Source organism: Nyctereutes procyonoides, unplaced genomic scaffold, assembly GCF_905146905.1.
Source record: "Nyctereutes procyonoides isolate TBG_1078 unplaced genomic scaffold, NYPRO_anot_genome, whole genome shotgun sequence".
Lineage (NCBI taxonomy): Eukaryota > Metazoa > Chordata > Mammalia > Carnivora > Canidae > Nyctereutes > Nyctereutes procyonoides.
The window spans coordinates 8544845-8565150 of NW_026575031.1; the positions used below are offsets into that span (position 1 = coordinate 8544845).

Consider the following 20306-nt stretch of genomic DNA (forward strand, 5'->3'; position numbering starts at 1 on the left):
GAAGATAAAGGGGAAAAAATCAGTAATGCTCCTGGTTGGGGAGGATGTGTGCAAACAGGCACTACTCTATTGTTGGTGAGAATGTAAGTAGGAACATCTTCTAGAAAAGGCATTTTGGCATCAGTTAACTCAGTAAAAAGACCACAGTTCCTTTTGACTCAGTAATTTCACTACTAGGCCTGCATCTTTTTTTTTTTTAACTGACATGCGATATTATATTAGTTTCAGGTGTACAACACAGTGATTTGACAATTCTGTCCATTACTCAATGCTCACCACACTAAGTGCACTTATCATACAATGTTATTACAATATTATTGACTATATTCTCTATGCTGTACTTTTTACTTCTGTGAATTATTCATTTTATAACTGGGAGTTTGTACCTCTCACTTCCCTTTGTCAGTTTCCCCCATTCTCCACCCACCTCCCCTCTGGCAAACAGACCCTCAGTCTGTTTGATTTTTTGTTTCTCTCTTCATTTGTTTTGTATCTTAGAGTTCCATTTGCACCCTAGTGTGCAAACTGTACGTGTTTGCACTGTGTACAAAACTACCTTCTGTAGCACAGTCTGGAACAGCAAATCATCAAAAGGATACTGGCTGTTAATTTGGGTGGACCTGTATGATGGAATGCTCTAAGGTCCTGACACAGACTCACTCCAAGATTTACTGCTAAGTGGAAAACTCTGGGTGCAAGGCAGTGTGTGGGACCCTCCTGCTCTGGGAGACACTGCCGACAGGGTTTCCTCTGGGGGAGGAACTGGGTGTGCAGCTGGGATACTCTTCACCATCTTTCTGTAACTTCAATTTTTCATCTCAAGTATGTACACACACTTGTGCAAAATGGTGGTAGGACGGAAGTAGACTTTGGAAAGATGAAATGCTAAATAATGGTCTGGGTTGTGCTTTACTCTGTGATTTGGATTCAAACAGGAGGTGATTTTGAGAATGAGACTAAAAGAAACCAGGCGACGTGGAGGTTTCTAAAGGAAACTGCGTCACGGCACATGTGAGAAATATCCCCAGATACCAGAAAGAAGATAATGGCAACAAGAAGTGGAAGAGTGACAAGAGCTGGGGCCTCAGCCACAAGAGAACACCTCCTCTGGGTCATTGTCTTTAGCAGGTTCCTCCAGCTTCCTTCCTGGGCTGCATTCTCACATCATTCCTGGCACAGGTCTATTGTCAAGCCCACATATTTTCTTTATCCTCCCCTCTCCTTTTTTTGGGTTCCTGGAAGAGCCAGGTTCTTGTTGGTCTAGGTCCCAGGACTTGCCACCATCTGCTCTCCCTGGGGAATGCTGGAGACCTTAGCCGAGCTGACCCTGCAATCCTGAGCCACCTATTCTGGGACCATCCAATTCCACGAAGTGAACGAAGTTAAACCACCATGACTCCCTGCCAAATGGTTAATACCTGTTACGTCACTTCATCTTCAAACAACCCTGGGAGGGAGAATTTATCCTGTACCTTTATAAAACTGTGAACTGAGGCTCCCACAGTAGGTGGGAGGGGAGTGCTGGGATTTGAACTCATGTCAGCCTCCTCCAGGACTCACAGTGAGCTTGTCTGCATCTCACCACCTCCCTCTCTGCTTCCATGGAAAGCAAAGATGCCCTGAAAGTGCTGCTATTTTCAGCACGTATCTACATCTACTGGCTCGAGATGCCTAGCCATGCAGCGCTGGGGTACATGAGACCTGACTTCTGGCGACACTTTGGATCCTCTCACTCTATGCATGCTTCATTACTGACGTCTGTGGAGCACTTAGGCATTTACACCAATCACTCAGATCCTCACAAGATCTAACTCTCTGAGGAAAGCACTTTTCTCCCCATTTATAGAGGAGGAGACTGAGGCTCACAGACGCGGAGTAAGGTGGGTGGCCCAGGTCACCCAGTTGGTAAGCAGAAGCACTCGAGAAATAGAAAAATGCTGCAGGTCAGTGTTGCTCGGCACTATCCTGCTCCATCTCCACCTAGAATCCTGCATTTTCAATCTATCCCTCCCACTCTCCAGTCTGGGGGTCCAGTGCACAGTGACGGAGATGGAGGTTATATAACAAGAATGTCCTCATTATAGCAGTGAACTTATTAAACATCTGAAATGTAAATGAGAAATATTTTAAAAATCCCTTCTTTTGGGACTATTGGGTGACTAACAGTTGAGTGTCTGCCTTCGGCTCAGGGCGTGATCTTGGAGTCCTGGGATCGAGTCCCACATTGGGCTCCCTGCATGGAGCCTGCTTCTCCCTCTGCCTATGTCTCTGCCCGCTCTCTGAGTGTGTCTCTCAAGAATAAATAAATAAAATCTTAAAAAAATAAAATGTTGGGGGTGTTCTGACATGGGCTGAAGGCCCAGGCAGAGGACAGCACCGTCAGGCCAGTACTCCCTATCAGACACTCTCGAGCTAACACAACCGCAGTTACTGGGTCACCCAGGGACCACTATGGTAACTACCGTTACCTCTCCTTCCTTTCAAAGCCCTCGCCTGGGAGGATGTTGGTTAGTCACAGAGCCCAGCCAGGCTGCTCCTGCCCCATTCAAAGACCCCCCCCACCCCCTTACATCTTCTGTCCTGGCCTCCAAGAGGGCAGCATTCACGCTGGCAGAACAGAGATATGGGGCACACCATTTTGGTTGGTTTCCCAATTTGTAATCATCTCTTCTTTCACTTGGCTTTGGGGATGGCAGGGTGCACAGGAAAGGGCAGGCTCCAAAGCAGACTCAGCACCACCCCAGATTCCTCCAAGTGGGGACCAGTGCGCTGCAGCACCCTGGACCGGCTGCTTTCTGGGCTCTACCTCACACCTCCCATGTTATTTGTGCTGAGGCCAGGAAGTAGCCTGTTTTAACAAGTTCCCTGCTGGGGGTCTGCCTGCTGGAGAATCACAGCAGTAGGGCTTCATGGCCTCATTCAGAGACTCATCAACTCCAGGGCAGAAGGAGGGCGGAGAGAGGGTGACCTGAGAACAGGTCCCCCAGAAGAAGACATGACAGCAACAACCGGGGAAGAGAAAACCAACCAAACAAACCCACAGAAGCGGAGTGGCAGACCCAGGGCTCGTTCTGTTACTGTTCAGTACAAGAACCCCTGGATGCTCAACAGCAATAATTCTGGATAATCAAGAAAAAGTTAGAAAAGAATCCTTCAGTGGCTTTCTATTCCTCTCCGAATAAAGCCCATGTCCTTCCCTAAGGCCAACAGCTCCCCCCAGCAAACTCTCCCGACCTCACTGCTCACCACTTCCCAGCTACTCACCAGCTTCTAGCCTTCCCTGGACCTGCCAGTTCTTAACTACCCTTAGCCTTTGTCTACAACGTCCTTCCCCCAATGCCCTGCCAGGCTAGTCCTTTTATTCTTTAGGTCTTAACTTAAATGTTATCTCCTCAGAGACACCTCCTCTGATGCCCTATCTAAAGTAGGACTGCCCCTGCTGTGGGACTCAGCAATTACTTTCTCCAAGTCTTGGTTTCAACTTGCATTTGTTTTGTATTTCTGCTCATCCATCATCCGCCTCAGTGTATACTCCAGTAAAGTGTGACAGAGTCTATCTCATTCTGTTAAAAGTAAAGAAGTACCTAATACCTGACACAAGAAATGGACCAGGAGGAACATAGCAGAGTTTGGTGCATGGCAGATATTCTATATAAGAAAACTTCTCCTTTCTGCTACCTTTTGAATGAGAATGTAGGGCACTGTATACGGTCTTTCCCAAAGGCAACCATCAACAATTGCTGAAGGTAAAAAACCCAGGAAGTTTGGTGGTGAAGGCAGAGAGCGTCAATTACATGGAAACCTGGCCTAACTGGTACCTCTTGCCCAGTGCTGCCGTGTGTGTGTGTGTGTGTGTGTGTGTGTGTGTGTGTGAGAGAGAGAGAGAGAGAGTGACAGTGAGAGAAAGTGATAGAGAGACAAAGAGAGATTTTCCTGGTTTGTGTCCTTGTCCCTTGGTGGTTAACAGCACATATTCTGGAACCAGGCTGTGTAGTTTGAATCCCACTCAGCTACTTACTAGCTGCTTTGGTTATCAGTCACTTTAAAACTTAGTGGCTTAAATAATTACTTACTATTTTCTCTGGTCCGAGCATTGACTGGGGTCAGGTGGGTAGTTCTCAACTAGGGAATATCATGAGGTGACAATCAGATGGTAGTTGGGGCTGGAACCATCTGAGAGCTCAGTGGAGCTGATTGTCCTTGATGGCTTCTTCACTCACACCTCAGTTAGTCTAAAGATTGCCTGTGCCTCCTGGCTTCTTCATGTGACCAGCCTGGGCTTCCCTCACTGTATGTTGGTCTCCAGGTAGTTGGACTTTTTAGGTGTCAGTTGGCTGGCTGCCCATAGATCCAGCTGGTACTTTCAGGACTTCTTCTGACTGAGACTTGGCAAGTCATGAAGCATCACTCCTACTGAATTCTACTCATCAAATAGTGAATCAGAAGGCCACCTGAGATTCAAGGGGAAGAGACTGCACCAGGGTATAAATATTGGGAGGCACTGTACATGGTGGTGTGAGTAGGAGGCATCTTTTGAGATTATCTACCATACTTCTATAGGACTGTGAGCAAGTTACTTAACCTCTTATGCCTCAGTCTTCTTTCCTATGAAATGTAGTTATAGTTCCTACCTCATAGAGCTCCTGTGAGAAGCAAATGAGTTAAAAATATATGGAAAGCAACTCACAATGCGCTGTGTTAAGTATTAGCTATTATTATTATTACTTACTCAAGAGTAAGGAGCAAAATTTTTCTCTGACTAATCTCTGTATCCCAATGTCTATGAAATGTTACATGGTCATGAGGTGTTCCATAGAGGACAGTAAGATAAGTGATATTCTCTCTACCAAAAAAAATTGTTTTTCATTTAAAAGTCTAGGTAGGTTTAAAGTCTGAGTAGAAGCAGTCATTCCTCATGATCAAGTATGCATTTAAATATTGACAAAAACTAAAAATAACTGCCAGGGCTTGGCGAATACCATTCTGAGTCATGGCGATGACGGGCTCACATCAGGGACAGAAGCCACACTTGTGGTGTGGAATTTCCTGTGGCAGTGGCGGAAAAGGAGCCATGAATGCGTCTGTCAGCAAACTTCCCCAAAACAAAAAGGAACCAGGATTTCCTGTTGGAGGCCCAAGAAGTGAGTGGTGTCCAGGACCTCACACTCCAACTGGTCTTAACACTGACAGAAAACAGGATCTGCCGACAAATCATCGGTACTCAGCCCCAGTCCCTGGGGATAGACACTTCTGTTGCTGCCAAATTCAAACAAAGCTCCGAAACAAGCATTGAGCTCAAGCTCTAAATATAAAAATGGCTTCGGGATCTGAGCCTCAAGACATACATTCTGTTCTACAGAATTCTCTACCATGTCATCCTTTGCCTTGCACTCCTCAGTATTCCATGCAGCCCTAAGGACAAAACCCAGTCTCCTGTCACAAGTGCCCACCCATCACATGTCCATGTTCCAGCCATTTGCACAATGTACGTTCTTTCAAAGGGCCCCAGCTCACACATCTTGAACATACCCTTTCTGATGCCTCTTCCAGGCAATACTAAAGGCAGCCATGGTTATCTTTCCCTTGACTACGTACCACTCAGGTGCTGTGGTAAGAGCTTCATACCATCATCTTACTGCATTCTCACCCTATCTGATAAGGTCTTGAGTTTGCTGGCTAATGAACTCACTCATTTACCTGGAAGCCCTGATCAAGAAGTGTTGCTTCATAAGGTTAGACATACAGATCAACGAAATAGAATTGAGGGTACAGAAATAAACCTTCACTTTTATAGCCATCTGATTTTCAGTGAGGGTGCCAAGACAATTCAGTGGAGGAGAATACAGTCTTTTTCAACAAATGGTACTGGGTCAACCAGACATATACATGCAAAAGAAACAAGGTGCACTCTCAACCTCACACCATATACAAAAATTAACTTAAAATGCAACAATGACCTAAATGTAAGTACTAGGACTCTCAGAAAAAAATATAGGATTAAATTTTCATGAGTTTGGGTTAGGTGAAGTGACAAAAATTAAAATTGATAAATTAGCTTTCAGTAAAATGAAAAATGTCTGTGCTTCAGATGATACCATAAAGACAATGAAAAGACAACCCAGGACATGAGATAAAATATTTGCAAAGCATATATCTGACTAGTATAGAGGTACATAGAGAATGTTAAAACTTAACAATAGAAGGACAAATAATCCAATTAAAAATAGGCAAAGCATCTATATATACATTTCTTCAAAGAAGATATACAAATGGCTAACAAAGCACACGAGAGGATGCTCAACATCATTAACCATCAGAGAAATGCAAATTGAAAACACAATGAAATACCACTTCATACCTACTGGGATGGTTTTAATAAAAATGACAGTGTTGATGAGGATGTAGAGAAATTGGAATGCCTGTACTCTGCTGGTGGGAATGTAAAATGATGCAGCCACTTCGGAAAACGGAGTTCCTCAAAACACTGAGTTACCACATGACCCAGAAATTCTACTCCTAGGTAAATACCCAAGAGAACTGACAATGTATATTTTTGCAAGAACTTGTACATGAATGATCACAGCATCATTATTCAAAATGGCCAAAACAGTGGAAAGCCAAATGTCCATCAATTGGTGAATTAATAAAATGTCACAGAGCCATACAACAGAATGCTATTTAGTCATAAAAAGGAATGAAAAAAAATTAAAAAAAAATAAAAAGGAATGAAGTACTGATACCTATTGTAACATGGATAAACCTTGAACACATTATGCTAAGTGAAAAAAGCCAGATAGAAAGGCCATGTATTCCATTTATATGAAATGTCCAGAATAGGCAAATCCATAGAGACAGGAAGTAGATTAGTGGTTGGTCTGGGGGTTGGGGAAAAACTGATAGTGATTGCTAATAAGTATAAACTTTCTTTTCAGGATGATGAAAATGTTCTAAAATTAGTTGTGGTGATGGTTACATGATTTTGTAAATATATAAAGAACCTACTAAATTGTTGAGAGACAGAGGGAGAGAATGCAAATCCCTCCCAAAAAAAGGAGGGGGAAGAAGAACCTCTTCTCTTAGTAGCTTCATTGATCACCTACCTCCCACTTCCCACTGGGGCCTGGTGGTCCCCTGCTCATTATACTTCTTGATCAGAACTCCTCTATAACACACAGGATAGACCTGGCTTGTTTGCAGGTCTATCCACTCCAACTGAGTATGAGCGCCCTGGCCAAGGCCTGTGTCTAGCTCATTTCTAACGCTGGCATCCAGGAAAGTGCTTACTGTCCAGTGGATAAGCAACATAAATGTGTGTTGAAGAATAGTCTCTAGCATGCCTCTAACACTATGCATCACGTTTTTATACCATCACCTCTAAAATAAAAGAATACCAAAAAGATCACACTCATACGCACATGCACACAATGTCTGTTTCTTTTAAAATTCTTTCCATCAGGGACGCCTGGGTGGCTCAGCAGTTGAGTGTCTGCCTTTGACTCAGGGTATGATCCCAGAGTCCCAGGATCGAGTCCCACATCAGGCTCCCTGCATGGAGCCTGTTGCTCCCTCTGCCTGTGTCTCTACCTCTCTCTCTGTCTCTCATGAATAAGTAAAATCTTTAAAAAAATAAAAATAGAATATACAGCCCCTGAGCAACAAACTACATTGCAGATAACTTGACTAAAATTGCTCCTACTCTATGAGACAGAAGACTTTAAGAAGCCAGAAACCAATATAAAGGCTGATTAAACTCGGCCTTTGAGGGGCACCTAGGTGGCTCAGTAGTTGATCGTCTGCCTTCGGATCAGGTTGTGATCCTGGGATCAAGCCCCACATGGGGCTCCTCACAAGGAGCCTGCTTCTCCCTCTGCCTATGTCTCTATGTCTCTCATGAATAAATAAAACCTTAAAAAAAAACCCCAAAAACTCAGCCTTTGAGAACCTTTTGTCCTTCAACAATAACAACAATGATACAATGAGATGATGAAAATAGTAAGAAGAGCTAACATATATTGAGCACTTACTGTGTGTTAGGCAGGGCATCGTTTTCTGCTTTCAATGTATTAATTCAGTTACAACAATATGAACTCATGAGGTACTATTATTTCCCTCCTTTTACAGACTCACAGCTTCCCTGAAGCCATGCAAGCAGCACACGGGTAAGTTGAACCCAGGGAATCCAAAGTTATTGCCCATGCTTCTCGCTATACTACATTCAGGATTTCCATCCCTTGACTGGACTGAGGAAAGCAATTTGTTTGATTCTGGGTCTACAGACTGATTGATGTCGGTCACAGAAAAGACCTGGGGGATGGGGTGTGGGGAGAAAGAAAACACGAATCTTCAGGAACTGAAATCCATGCATATCCATCTGACAACTGAGTACCTATTATTTTATGTATCCTTTTCATATCAAGTGGGAAATATCTGAATAGACAATGCAGCCCAAACCTGCAAAACCTTGTCCCACACCACTGAGAAGGCCGGGTCCCTCTGGGCTTTCAGCCCCAGGCTTCCCTACCTCCCGGGAGCGGGCAGCTCCACCTCAGCTCCTCTCATGGAGCTCAGTGTCTCATCTGTTTCCTTCCTGGCCCTCACCACTAATTACAATGATTTATTCATTCGTTTACCTGCCCTGACTCTCCTACTAGAACATGAATTCCATAAGGGCAGTGACCATGTCCAATTTTTAACCTACTGTTTGTTGACCAGATAATAAGTTTATTGAGGTGACACCTTTCTTATATAACAATTTGGTGCATCAGTGACTGGCTGGATGGCCACACTAGGCTGTAGCCACTCCAGGGCAGGGGCAGTAACTTGATCATCTTTATGCTCCCAGTTTCTAGCTTGGCACCTGGCACATAAGAATTCAATTCGCCTCAATGGAACTTGTTCCTTAATGAGATACTATCAACCCAGAGGGCAGTCTCTACTGGCATGCCTCAAGGTTTGCCCTTGGGCTCTGTTCACCCAACTTCTGGATCCAAGGGTAAAGGTCAATGGGATGCTGATGAAGCCTAGGAATGCCTTGAAGCTGGGAGGAGCCACAGGAAACAAGGAGAGGAGCTAAGAGAGCATGAACTATGGTTAGGCCCAAACCCCAAGAAACAAAACAAAACGTCAAGAAACCCTGTAGCAACCACACGATGGGGAGTTGGGGGCCACATGCCCAGTGAGCTCATGTGGCTGCAGCCTCTGGTCCTGCAGAAAAACTGGGATGGTCCTGAGCTATATCAGTAATTGGGTGGTGACCAGAATGAGGGAGAGGATAATGCTACCACACCCACCCCCCTCTTTACTGAATTATTATTTCTATCCAAGTAAAGCCTGAACATCCTTGCTCCAGGGGTACTCGGCAGGCATTAGGAGGCCCCTCTCAGAAAGTCTTCATGAAGTTCCACGCTCACACCCACGGCCGAGACTGCACAGCCCACCTTAAAGACAGGATCCACCTGCCATCACTGTCCTGGGGAGGATGTTGCTGGCCTCCTAAGTCTCTTCAGCTCTCTGCTCTCCCCAAGCTTCTTAGAAGGGTCTTTGCTGCAGTCAAACATGGCTAACATCTTCCTTCAAGTCTTCTTGGTCTTTTAGGGGGAAGACTCCTTCCTCTTTGTGTGCATGTGTGTTTTCCTCTCTAGGCCTTGTGGTTCCCAAAGCCCAAGAGGGCAAGTCATTCTTATCAGGACACCTCTAAATGTTCTCTCTCCTTTCTTGGGCAGCCTTCAAACTCTGGCCTTTTGTCTTTCAAGTGGTTGTGCCTATGCTTCCTTGATTGTGGCTTGTTTGTACCTTTTCTATTTTTCTGCAGCTTTATTAATTCCAGGTTGGAGTTGCACAGCCCTTTTCCCCAGGTCTGTCAGTTCTCATGTGGTATTATGTTCGGGCACTTTTGCTGAGTTGGGAGACCCTTGAAACTGCCTGTTCATAGTTCCTGTCATGTCTTCAGATGCCCTTTTTTTAAAAAAAATATTTTTTTAAAGATTTTAATCATTTAAGACAGAGAGAGAGAGAGAGCAAGCTCAAGCAGTGGGGAGCAGCAAAGGGAGAGGGGAAAGCTGATTTCCCACTGAGCGGGGAGCCCAACGTGGGGCTCAATCCCAGGGCCCTGAGATCATGACCAGAGCTGAAGGCAGACACTTAACCACCTGAGCCACCCAGGCGCCCCGCCCTTTTTGTTATTATTTTTTAAAGATTTTATTTATTTATTCATGAGAGACAAACAGAGAGAGAGAGAGAGAGGCAGAGACACAGGCAGAGTGAGAAGCAGGTCCATGCAGGGAGCCCGATATGGGACTCGGTCCAGGGACTCCAGGATCACGCCCTGAGCGGAAGGCAGGTGCTAAACCGCTGAGCCACCCAGGTGTCCTATCCACCCTTTTTATTCTTGAAGGCTTTCCTCAATGTTGCTAGAAGTAAGAAGACTTAAGGATGACAGTATATAAATGTTAAAACACAAATTGATGATTTTTGAAGCTGTGATTGTTATGTTACCTGAAGCATATTTTGATCCTTCTGTTGCATGCATTACTATCATTTACTGCTTTTCCTAGCAGGACATTTTCTGCTTTTTTATTTTTCTCTATCTTCCCAGTTTCATTTATGGACTTAAAATGAGAAGGACCTATAAAATAAAGGACTTAAACATCAGAAGAAGCTGTTCTCGGATTTTTAACTGACAAGGTCCTGGTTCTGGAGGAAGAGGTATGGCTGTCAGAAAATTCAGACCACAACGACTTTTTTCTTTTGGAGTTATTTAAATTTTTAAGAGAGAAAAATTATACTAATCTTGTTATCAAAGTGAAGTCTGTTGAAGGCTACACAAAGCCTCATCCTTTCAGGAAACCACAGGAATAATTATTCACTGCTAAAACAGTGCCTTCCACATGCTTATATGTTAAATAGGTGGACAAGTATACCAGTTGCCACATTAGAATTTTTCAGAGTTCTCCTTGTCAGACCAGCGCATTATGATTAGAGCCAGAGGCCAGAGATTCATTCATACTAGGAGTTGGGAACATACTTGTGTTAATACCGGAGTCCAGAAATAATGGTCCAGACCCAGATAATGGTTAGGATCAGAATGAATAAACAGTATTTTAGGAAGTAAACAGGCCACGAACCAGAATAATAAAAGAGCAGGAATGAAAATAAGGGTGTGCGGGTAAATGTGCTCTGTTTTCTCATCGTAGAAAGTAAAAAACCTGGATGCTGTCATCAGGGGCAAAGGATTAAGAGTGAACCAACTCACATTTAGAAAGTATGAGAAGAGGTAACTTCTGCACCACACCCAGAGTTCAGCCTGTCAGCATGGGACAATGCAGATGGCAGGTGGGGTGGTGGAGCATTGTGCTGCCTTGCTGGGGGGTCGAATGGGGAAGGAGGGACTTGAACTGGGGTGCTGGCCTCACATCATCATTGACACCCCCCAGGCAACTCTCAAGAAAATAATTTAGAAAATCTTAAGAATCCAAACATTCTTTTATTGGCTACAAGAATTAGGAAGCTATTTTTTTGTTAGCTATTACTTGATTAGAATAAAATTATTATTATAAATATTTAGAACATTTTTATCCATGCTTGATATTTTTTATGTCAGCCAAGAAACCTACAGTTTTGTAACTAAGCTCAATCCTTTGTTCCTAAAGATTTTTTGCTAACTGTAACTAAACTAAAGAACATCTGAAGGGTACTGGGTTTCCATATGGAATATACTAAAAATTATTCCAAAATCAATCACCTTGGTGGGTTTTATTTATAGAGCTCCCAAGTAAATTTAGGTAATACTCTCCCCAAATGCTCTCACTATGTATTCTTTTCTTGTTTCACTGTGAAGCAGAGCAGAGAGACAAGGGGTCCAGTGATCTGACTTCTAGGGGCAATGTTAAGAGTCTGCTGAGAAAAATTACCTATCCTAATTGGTAAAGGTCACTTCTTTCTTTCTTTTCTTTTTAATCCCCATCACCTATTTCACCCATCCCCCATTTCACCCATCCCCCCACTCCTTCCCCACTAGTAACCATCAGTTTGTTCTCTATAATTAAGAGTCTTTTTCTTGGTTTCTCTCTTTTTATTTTCTTTGTGTTTTGTTTCTTAAATTCCACATATAAGTGAGATCATATGGTTTATCTTTCTCTGACTTATTTTGCTTAGCATTAATTATACTCTCTAGCTCCATCCATGTTGTTGTAAATGTCAAGATTTCATTTTTTATTGTGGCTGAGTAATATTCCATCGCATATATACACCACATCTTCTTTATTCATTCATTTATCGATGGACAGGTGGGCTGCTTCCATAATTTGGCTATTGTACATAATGCTGCTATAAACATAGGGGTATATGTGTCCCTTTGAATTAGTGTTTTTGTATTTTTTGGGTAGATACCCAGTGGTGCAATTAATTACTGGATTGTAAGGTAGCTTCCTTTTTAATTCTCTGAGGACCCTCCATACAGTCTTCCACAGTGGCTGCACCAGTTTGCATTCCCACCAACATGCTACAGGTCTCCTTTTTCTCCACATCCTCACCAACACTTGTCTGGTAAATGTGCTTCCAACATAAGAGTGGGTCTGCCGTGTTATCCCTCAAACCCGACACCAAAAACTATGAACTATTATTTAGAAATGTCAAGTTTCTTTCCATCCCCTATGACTTTGGCCTAGAGAAGAGCCATGACTGAACACTATGTCCTCCTTGTAATCACACTTACCTCTCTCCTCAGCACCAGATGAAAAGGAACCAGGCTTATGATGTCATGAGAGAGAGGGATGTGTCAGGAAGAATGGAGCCATGGGGGAGGTAAGATAATGGTACTGAACCCCATGTTTCAGAGTCCCCATTTTTGCTCTCACCACTAAGGCATCAGGATTCCTTCTTGGAGCTACACCCTCACTGACCATCTGGTCCTCAGAGCTCTGGACACCTGGGCAATGCCCTAGGGGTGCTTGGGGGATGTCAGTGATGGTGTGAGGCCAGCTCCCCAGTTCAAGTCCCTCCTTCCCCATTCGATCCCTAGCAAGACAGCACAAAGCTCCACGATCCCACTGTCACCTCCCTGTCCCATGCTAATGGGCCAAGATCTGAGTGTGTGGTGTAGTCAGCAGGTCTTCCTGGGGTGTTCAGCAGTCGCCAACCCGTCACCACCTCCTCCTGCAGCTGCACTGCCTGCCTGTCCAGCACTCGTCCTCAGAACCTATTCTCCAGAAGTGGCACCCTGTCAATAGTGTTTACTCTGTCAAGCTCAGTCACTCATCTGCCTAGCAGGTGGGGAAAGAGCTCTCATAGTCGTTGGAAGGCTCTGCTTTCCCAGGGGAGTGAGGGCAAGTGGGGTTTACTTGCCAGGGCTGAGCACTGGCACTGAGCACTCATGTCAGTGCATGAGTATAACAGGTTTAACACAGATGGCAAATCCCAAGTGATTAGCACAGTGTAGACATATAACAAGGACTCAATATATGGTGGCTGTTCTTATACTGCTATTGCGGATACACACCTAAAAAGACTCTGCAGATGTGTAAGAGGAATCTCCCTGATGAGATTCTGCTTCTTGAGGGCTAATCCATCAGCTGCAGCAAGGGACAAGGAAAGGCACAGCAGCTGGCATCTTTTCTCTCTTTCATAGACAGAACACCCATAAGGAAGTCAGAGTCCTAATAATAAAGTCAGTGGCAGATGTTTCAAATATTCAGCGGGGTCACAATTCATACCTACTCCCTCATCCAGTGTTGACCTAAGGGCCTGGTGAAGGTGGTGCTGTAATTTATGAAGCTGGAAGGAGGAAGCAGGGTGTGAGTGGGAACACAGCACTGTTTGCAACAGTTTAAGCAGAAGCAGCTTTAAAATTGTATAGACTCTTTGGAGTTAACATGTTGAAACTGACAGCTAAGTGACTCCTGCCACCAACTGTCCCAAACACAGCCTGGTACTGAAGCCTGGGAACATCAGCTCCGGTGCAGAGCGCCATCACCATTTGCAGCTCTAGGTCCTTCCCCACCAGCTGCTCTAGCTGTCAGGGTGGCAGGCACTGCCGGAGCACCGACTCCTTGGCACCATGTGTACTATTTCTGTGCAGAGGATGTGAGTAAGTACATGCCCTAGTAAGTCGGACCAGGATATGAGTCAGATTACTATATAGTGTTAAAAAGAACTGGTCTTCAAAGCATCCTGAAAGCAGCATGCTATGCGACACTACTATAAAGGAGCTACAGTTTGAAAGACTTCTAATTACTAGGCAAAGGAGAAGCCCTGAAGAACATGGATGATTAGAATCGGCCAACTGGTAGCAGCAATAAAACATGGAGAGCTTAGAAAAGCTGTGGGGAGTGGGGTTGCTTTATTTTCCTTTTAAAACAAAACATTTTTTTCTGCAGAGCAACTTTTATGGGGCCAGATGAGTGGTCCTAAACTGGCTCTGAAAAAAATCTATTGGCAATGAAGTGTAAAGATACAAAAATGATGTCTATTTGTAGCACTCTTTGTAACAGTAAAAAATTACTCACCATCACAATTTCCACAAATTAGTTAAATAAACTATGTGAGGTCCCTTTGATGGAAACTAAGCACCTATTAAGAGGAATAAAGTAATTTGAAAATACCAGCATGGAATGATGTCTGTGACAGACCATTATGGCAAAAAAATCAAGTTGTAGTCAGGAAATTGTATTTCTGTTAAAAATTTTACACACACAGGAAAAAGTCTCTAAGGAGCTGGGGAGAACACCATTAACAATTGTTAATTGTGACAGATTTTGTACACCCCTAGTCATTGCTTGGATCTTTTACAACAAACATTATTTTTATAACTGAAACTAAATCTAACATATATTTATGAGAGAAGAAGAGTATTATGCTTTTTTCTATAAGCATGTTCTCGGAGGCCTCAGGGTGGCCTAATGGTCCAGAGTCCCTGACTGAATAGGTGAAGGCACAGGCAGGATTCAGCTCTCCACCAATCTGAGTCCATGGAGGCTGCAAAGTCAGCATTCCTGAAATGCCATGAGAAAGGAGGGCCTATAGGCCTTGGCCTTTCTTTACCCATCTTAGGACCTTGCTTTCTAGCTCCTGGGAGTGTCCCCAAGGCCTATGTAGCTGCACTTCTGCTCCATGGGTGCCGGGGGAGTTCACCATCTGGCCAGAACCAGAGGCCATGACCCCAGACACATCCCTGCTCAACCTTGGTACTTCTAGACACAGTTCTATGGACTTGCTATCCAAGGGGTCGTGAAGACTTATCAGGGACAAGTGACAGCAGCAATTCATCTGCTCCATCTTCTCCCTCCCAGCAGAGCCTCAAAGGACCGTCTTTTGTTTCAAGGGTCAGGGGAACCTGACCTGCCTCTGTGACTGCAGGAATCCACCCTAGTGTCCTCCCAGTCAGGCATCCTCACTCTGAATAAGCTGTGCCCTCCAGGCCACCCAATGGCCCCTTCACCAGGGTGGGTGGAGGAGACAGCAGGCTCATCTGCTTAACCATGGCTTACAGGTCTAGATATTGTTTATGGCTCAGCCTCATTTTCTGAAGGTCAAAGAAGCCCAGATGTCACTTTTCAAGCATTTTCTATTCTCCGCAGATCTCCTCTGAACGCCTTCTAGTCTCTCCTTCCCCACTGCAGGGCCTCCCTCAGGTAATTCCTACTCATACGCTAGGTCTTGGCTCAGATGTCACTTCCACTGGGGAGTCTTTCCCAACATCCCAGGGCCAGGCTAGTTCCCCTTTCCACCCTAACATATGCTCCATCTCAGTTCTCACTTTCTATCTCCCTGTGATCACTGGCTTGGTGTCTGTCTTCCCCATTAGAACAAGAGCTCCATGAGGGCAGAAAGTAGGCCTGTTTTTGCTGCATCCCCAGCATACAGCACAGTGTCTGGCACCACAACAAAGGGTGATGCATAAGGGTGCTGCAGAGGCCCCGGTGTGGGACAGTGGGATGTGTGCTGACGGGGGAGGGGGGAAGAGTGGGAGGCAGGGCTTCTCTCCTTTGCAGTGACTACTCATCTCCTTTATTTTTTGTCATACATGTCCAAGGGAATGGTTAGTAGCGATATGTATGTCACCTCTTAAACTCGCAAGAATTATCTGAGGTGGGTACTAGTGGCAGACGGCAGCGTTTATAATTTATTTATTTATTTTTTTTTTTTAATTTATGATAGTCACACAGAGAGAGAGAGAGAGAGAGAGACAGGCAGAGACACAGGCAGAGGGAGAAGCAGGCTCCATGCACCGGGAGCCCGACGTGGGATTCGATCCCGGATCTCCAGGATCACACCCTGGGCCAAAGGCAGGCGCCAAACCGCTGCGCCACCCAGGGATCCCAGACGGCAGCGTTTAAAGGGACTAAGAGATTTTAGCTAACACTCCAGAAGTTTCTCAGTTGAAATGCAGAACCTCTGATGCTATCTATGCCTCCCGATTGTTTTTCGGGGCCCCTCCAGTTCTGGACCCCCAGGCTGTCCAGGGCCGCTGAAGGCATCCTGGGGGGTGGATAGAATCTCCTAGAAACAGAAATCCTCTGCTGCCTGACAGTGAGCCTCAGCAGCCCCGGAGTAGGGGTGGGCCTGGGGTGGGCACTGACCTCGGCTGATGCGCTGCTTCTCCCCAGACAGGATTCCAGGGCTGTCGATGATGCTGATGCTCTTCAGGACCTGATTGGGCAGCTGGGAGCACATGAATCTGAAAAAAGGGATCAAAGGCGGGATCAGGAACTACACATCTCCAAGCTCTGAGGAGCTCCCTGGCCTCTCAAGGTTACTGACGTTGTCTGTAAAGTGGGGGGTTGCAGGGGATTTACAGCACCTCCACTGGTGCCATGGGGATTATATGTTGGACCATGGGGCAGGTATGGGAAGGTACCTTGGCACCTGCCTGCTACCTGCCACCAGATCCTTACCCATTAATTTTGATTTTAGCTGATATTTACTGAACACTTAGATATATTTCTTAAAGATTTGATTTATTTATTTGAGGGAGAGAGCAGAGGGAGAGAGAACACACGAGTGCAGAGGAGGGGCAGAGGGAGGTGAGAAGCAGACTCCCCACCAGAGTAGGGAGCCCGATGCCAGATTCAATCCCAAGACCCTGGGACCACGACCTGAGCCGAAATCAGATGCTTAACCAACTATGCCACCCAGGCACCCCTGAATACTCGGATATTTTACAAACATCATCGCATTTGTTCCTCATAGGAACCCCTTGAGGAAGAAATTCCTATTAATGTCAGAGAAGTAACTTACTCAGCATCACTCAGAGCTGGGCCTTAAACCCAGGCCAGCCCAATCCAAAGCCCATCAGCCTTGCCTACCCATTCCCTATACTGCTCCTTGGCCAAGCGTCCTGGGCTTCTTCTCCCAGGGAATATCATGCCTCCTTCAGGGTCACTGCCCCACTGTGCTGGAGTATCATTTTTTTTTTAAAGATTTTATTTATTCATGAGAGACACACAGAGAGAGACAGAGGCAGAGACACAGGCAAGGGAGAAGCAGGCTCCATGCAGGAAGCCTGATGTGGTACTTGATCCTGAGACTCCAGGGTCACACCCTAGGCTGAAGGCAGGCACTAAACCGCTGAGCCACCCAGGGATGCCTGTGCTGGAGTATCCTAAGCTCCCTGTCTGGCCGTGTTGCCCACTCCCTGGTGTGATGGTGGAAATACCAGGGCCTGTTTTCACTGATGCCGTGGGGACTCAGCATCTAGTTTGGTGCCCATGTGGTTTCAGACCCAGCACAGGGCAAGCACCTGTGAGAAATACCCCAAATCCTCCAGGTGCCTCAGAATCTGAGGTGTACCCTAAAAGTGGACAAAGTAGCAGGGGCAGGGGAGAGTCCTGGCTGGGCATCTCAAGCCTCCCTCCTTGGCCCTCACTTGCCTGATACCATTTCTTCCTTCTCATCCTGATCCCCCTGCTTTCAGCTGTCCTGGCATCAGCCTCACGGAAGCAGCGTGGAATGGGAGGAAAATTTGACCTGTGGATCAGCAGACTGGGTTCAGGTTCAGCTTGACATTTGCCAATAATCTGCTGTGGGACCCTGGACAAGGGCTTCCCAACTTTGGGCCTATGTCCTTATGTATAAATGGAGACACTTGGATGGGGACCAGTGAGGTCTTTTTTAGCTTTTATGGTAAGTAACTCTAGAGTAGCAGAGGGAAACACTTTGATACTTTCACCCAGGCAGCAGACCCCAAGGTGGATCCCTGGTAGGCACTGTGTCTGTTTTAAGGCGAAAACTATAGAGTGTCTCTCCTCTTCTCTATTGTAAATGGCTAACTTCTGTATTGGTGTGGGCAGAAAGCTGGAAAACTCTCAGTAAAAGCTCAATTCTTCCATTCAGTGGAACTGGTGGGATCACTCAGAAAGTAAATATGCTGGGAATGCAAGACAGGGAGGCGATGCCAGCCCTCACAGTACACATGTGGATGGCATAGCCCCACAGGCAGGGTAGGGGCTTGGCCACACGGCCAGGGGTGGGCAGTCCTGAGCAAGAGATACAATTACTGACATTTCAAAATAGCCATCTTTGAAGTGCTCAGGACAAGTTTCCCACACATTCTTTCCTATATTTTTAAGTCAGCCCATGGAGATGTAGGAAAAGATATTATGATCATTTTGCTGCTGGAAAAGATGAAGCACAGAGTAGTTATGACATCTTGAGGTCACACCATTAATGCATGGCTGGCCAAAGACCACAATCTAGAATTTCTGATGTCAGCTGAGTAGAACTCAATCCATAAAGTTAAAAATCTCACCACGTTAAAAATAAAGGGACAAGCTAATTTAAGAGAACTACTTATTTCTGATTTTCTCTCACCCCTCACGCACCCTCCAGACCTTTAAATAAACCCCACTGCTCAATGTTGGGAGAGCAGATCTCTGAGAATAAAGTACACAGAGACCACTAAGCATTCATTCTTTGTAAGTACACAGAGAAACAAACCACCCCATTCAATGCTCTAGAACTGAGCGAGGAAGAGTTCTGAATGCATCTGTGGTAGACTGCATTTCTTGTCAGTGATGATTCTGTCTCTTATTCCAGTCCCATCCTTTTTATTGGATGGCTTGAGACATTCGGCAATGCTGAAATATTGCACATGGGTGAAACTATTCACTGTAAAGTATTCCTGAGAGACTGACCTGTCTCCAAAACCACAAGCTCACACTCGATATCAATTTTTCCAAAACACAAAACCTTGGATTCTAGTGTGGAGTTAACAGAGGGATTCAAAATATATAAATTGTCCACTCCCTCTCTGCAGAGTGATAAACTTCCAACAACTCCCATGCCTTCTGACACAACAGCAGAGGTGAAATCTGTGAGCCACAAAACAAGATGTGGTGAATGTGGTGACAACCACATTCCCACACAGTAGACAAGGGATCACCAGAGGGGCCCACAAGGATAACTGCAGAAAAAGGGAGGAGGGGGAGAAGGAGAGAGCTCTCCAGGTGCACCCTGGGAGGGGGTGGTTGGCTTGCATGTGCAAAACCTGGCTACATTCCATGAAGGAAAGCAAGAAAGCCTGTGAGGTAGGGGAGTGAGGGTGTGCAGGGGTGGAGGGAGGGGTGCAGCAGGGGAGCACAGAGCACAAGTCAGCTTTCAGACCCCTGTGTGGGGGCAGGCCTCATACAGGAGGAGTCAGGCCCCCATGGATGTTTTCTTAAGTAATTATATTGTAATCAGAAAAACACCCTAATGCAATGCTGTTACAGCAAACCTATCTTACTGTTAGGCTCCAAGAAAGGAAGGTGAAAGGCAAGGTTATTTATTGGGTCTATTACAGTCAGCCCTAGGTCAGGCTTTTCTTGCTTATGTTTGCGTGCTGAAATGTCTCCAAGCACAGGTTTGCTGTGCCAAGATGGACTTCCTCCTCCTTTTTAGAGTGACTAACATAAAAGTGTACCTGTGCCTTGCCTTCTACATTTCCCATGAAAATCACAGACGTGTGCCCGTTAAGCCCAGGAGCCTCACAGAAGCTGTTACGAAGCATCTTCTCGCCCAGGGCTGACCTGATGCATCTCATTGTCTGATAAAAGGAGCGGAAGAAGGACGCCAACTCTGCACTTCACCCCCCTTCCCTGCCACCCCCACACCCAAAGAAGGCTCAGGGGTAGCAGAAAAGGGGCTGGGTGAAGGAATAGTCTGGGTGTAAGGTCTTGCTACATAGTAAAACAAGGAGGCGAGAAGATTAGGGATTTTAAAATTGCCTCTAAATGCTAACATTCCAATTTGATGACCAACATTCTGAAAGAACCAGGTGGTACTTTAATGCTGTTTGATTTTAACAATGTAGTGATATTTGGTAGTTACAGCAA

The 20306-nt window shown here is 45.3% G+C and overlaps 1 protein-coding gene across 1 annotated transcript in view; it reads right to left on the reverse strand.

The window, feature by feature from the left end:
* The window catches only part of EHD4 (EH domain containing 4), an 80830-nt gene that overhangs the window by 35072 nt on the left and 25452 nt on the right, over positions 1 to 20306 (reverse strand). The window contains exon 3 of the mRNA XM_055316795.1: positions 16575 to 16672. Coding sequence (XP_055172770.1) covers positions 16575 to 16672 — 98 coding nt within the window. The remainder of the gene's footprint in view (positions 1 to 16574; positions 16673 to 20306) is intronic.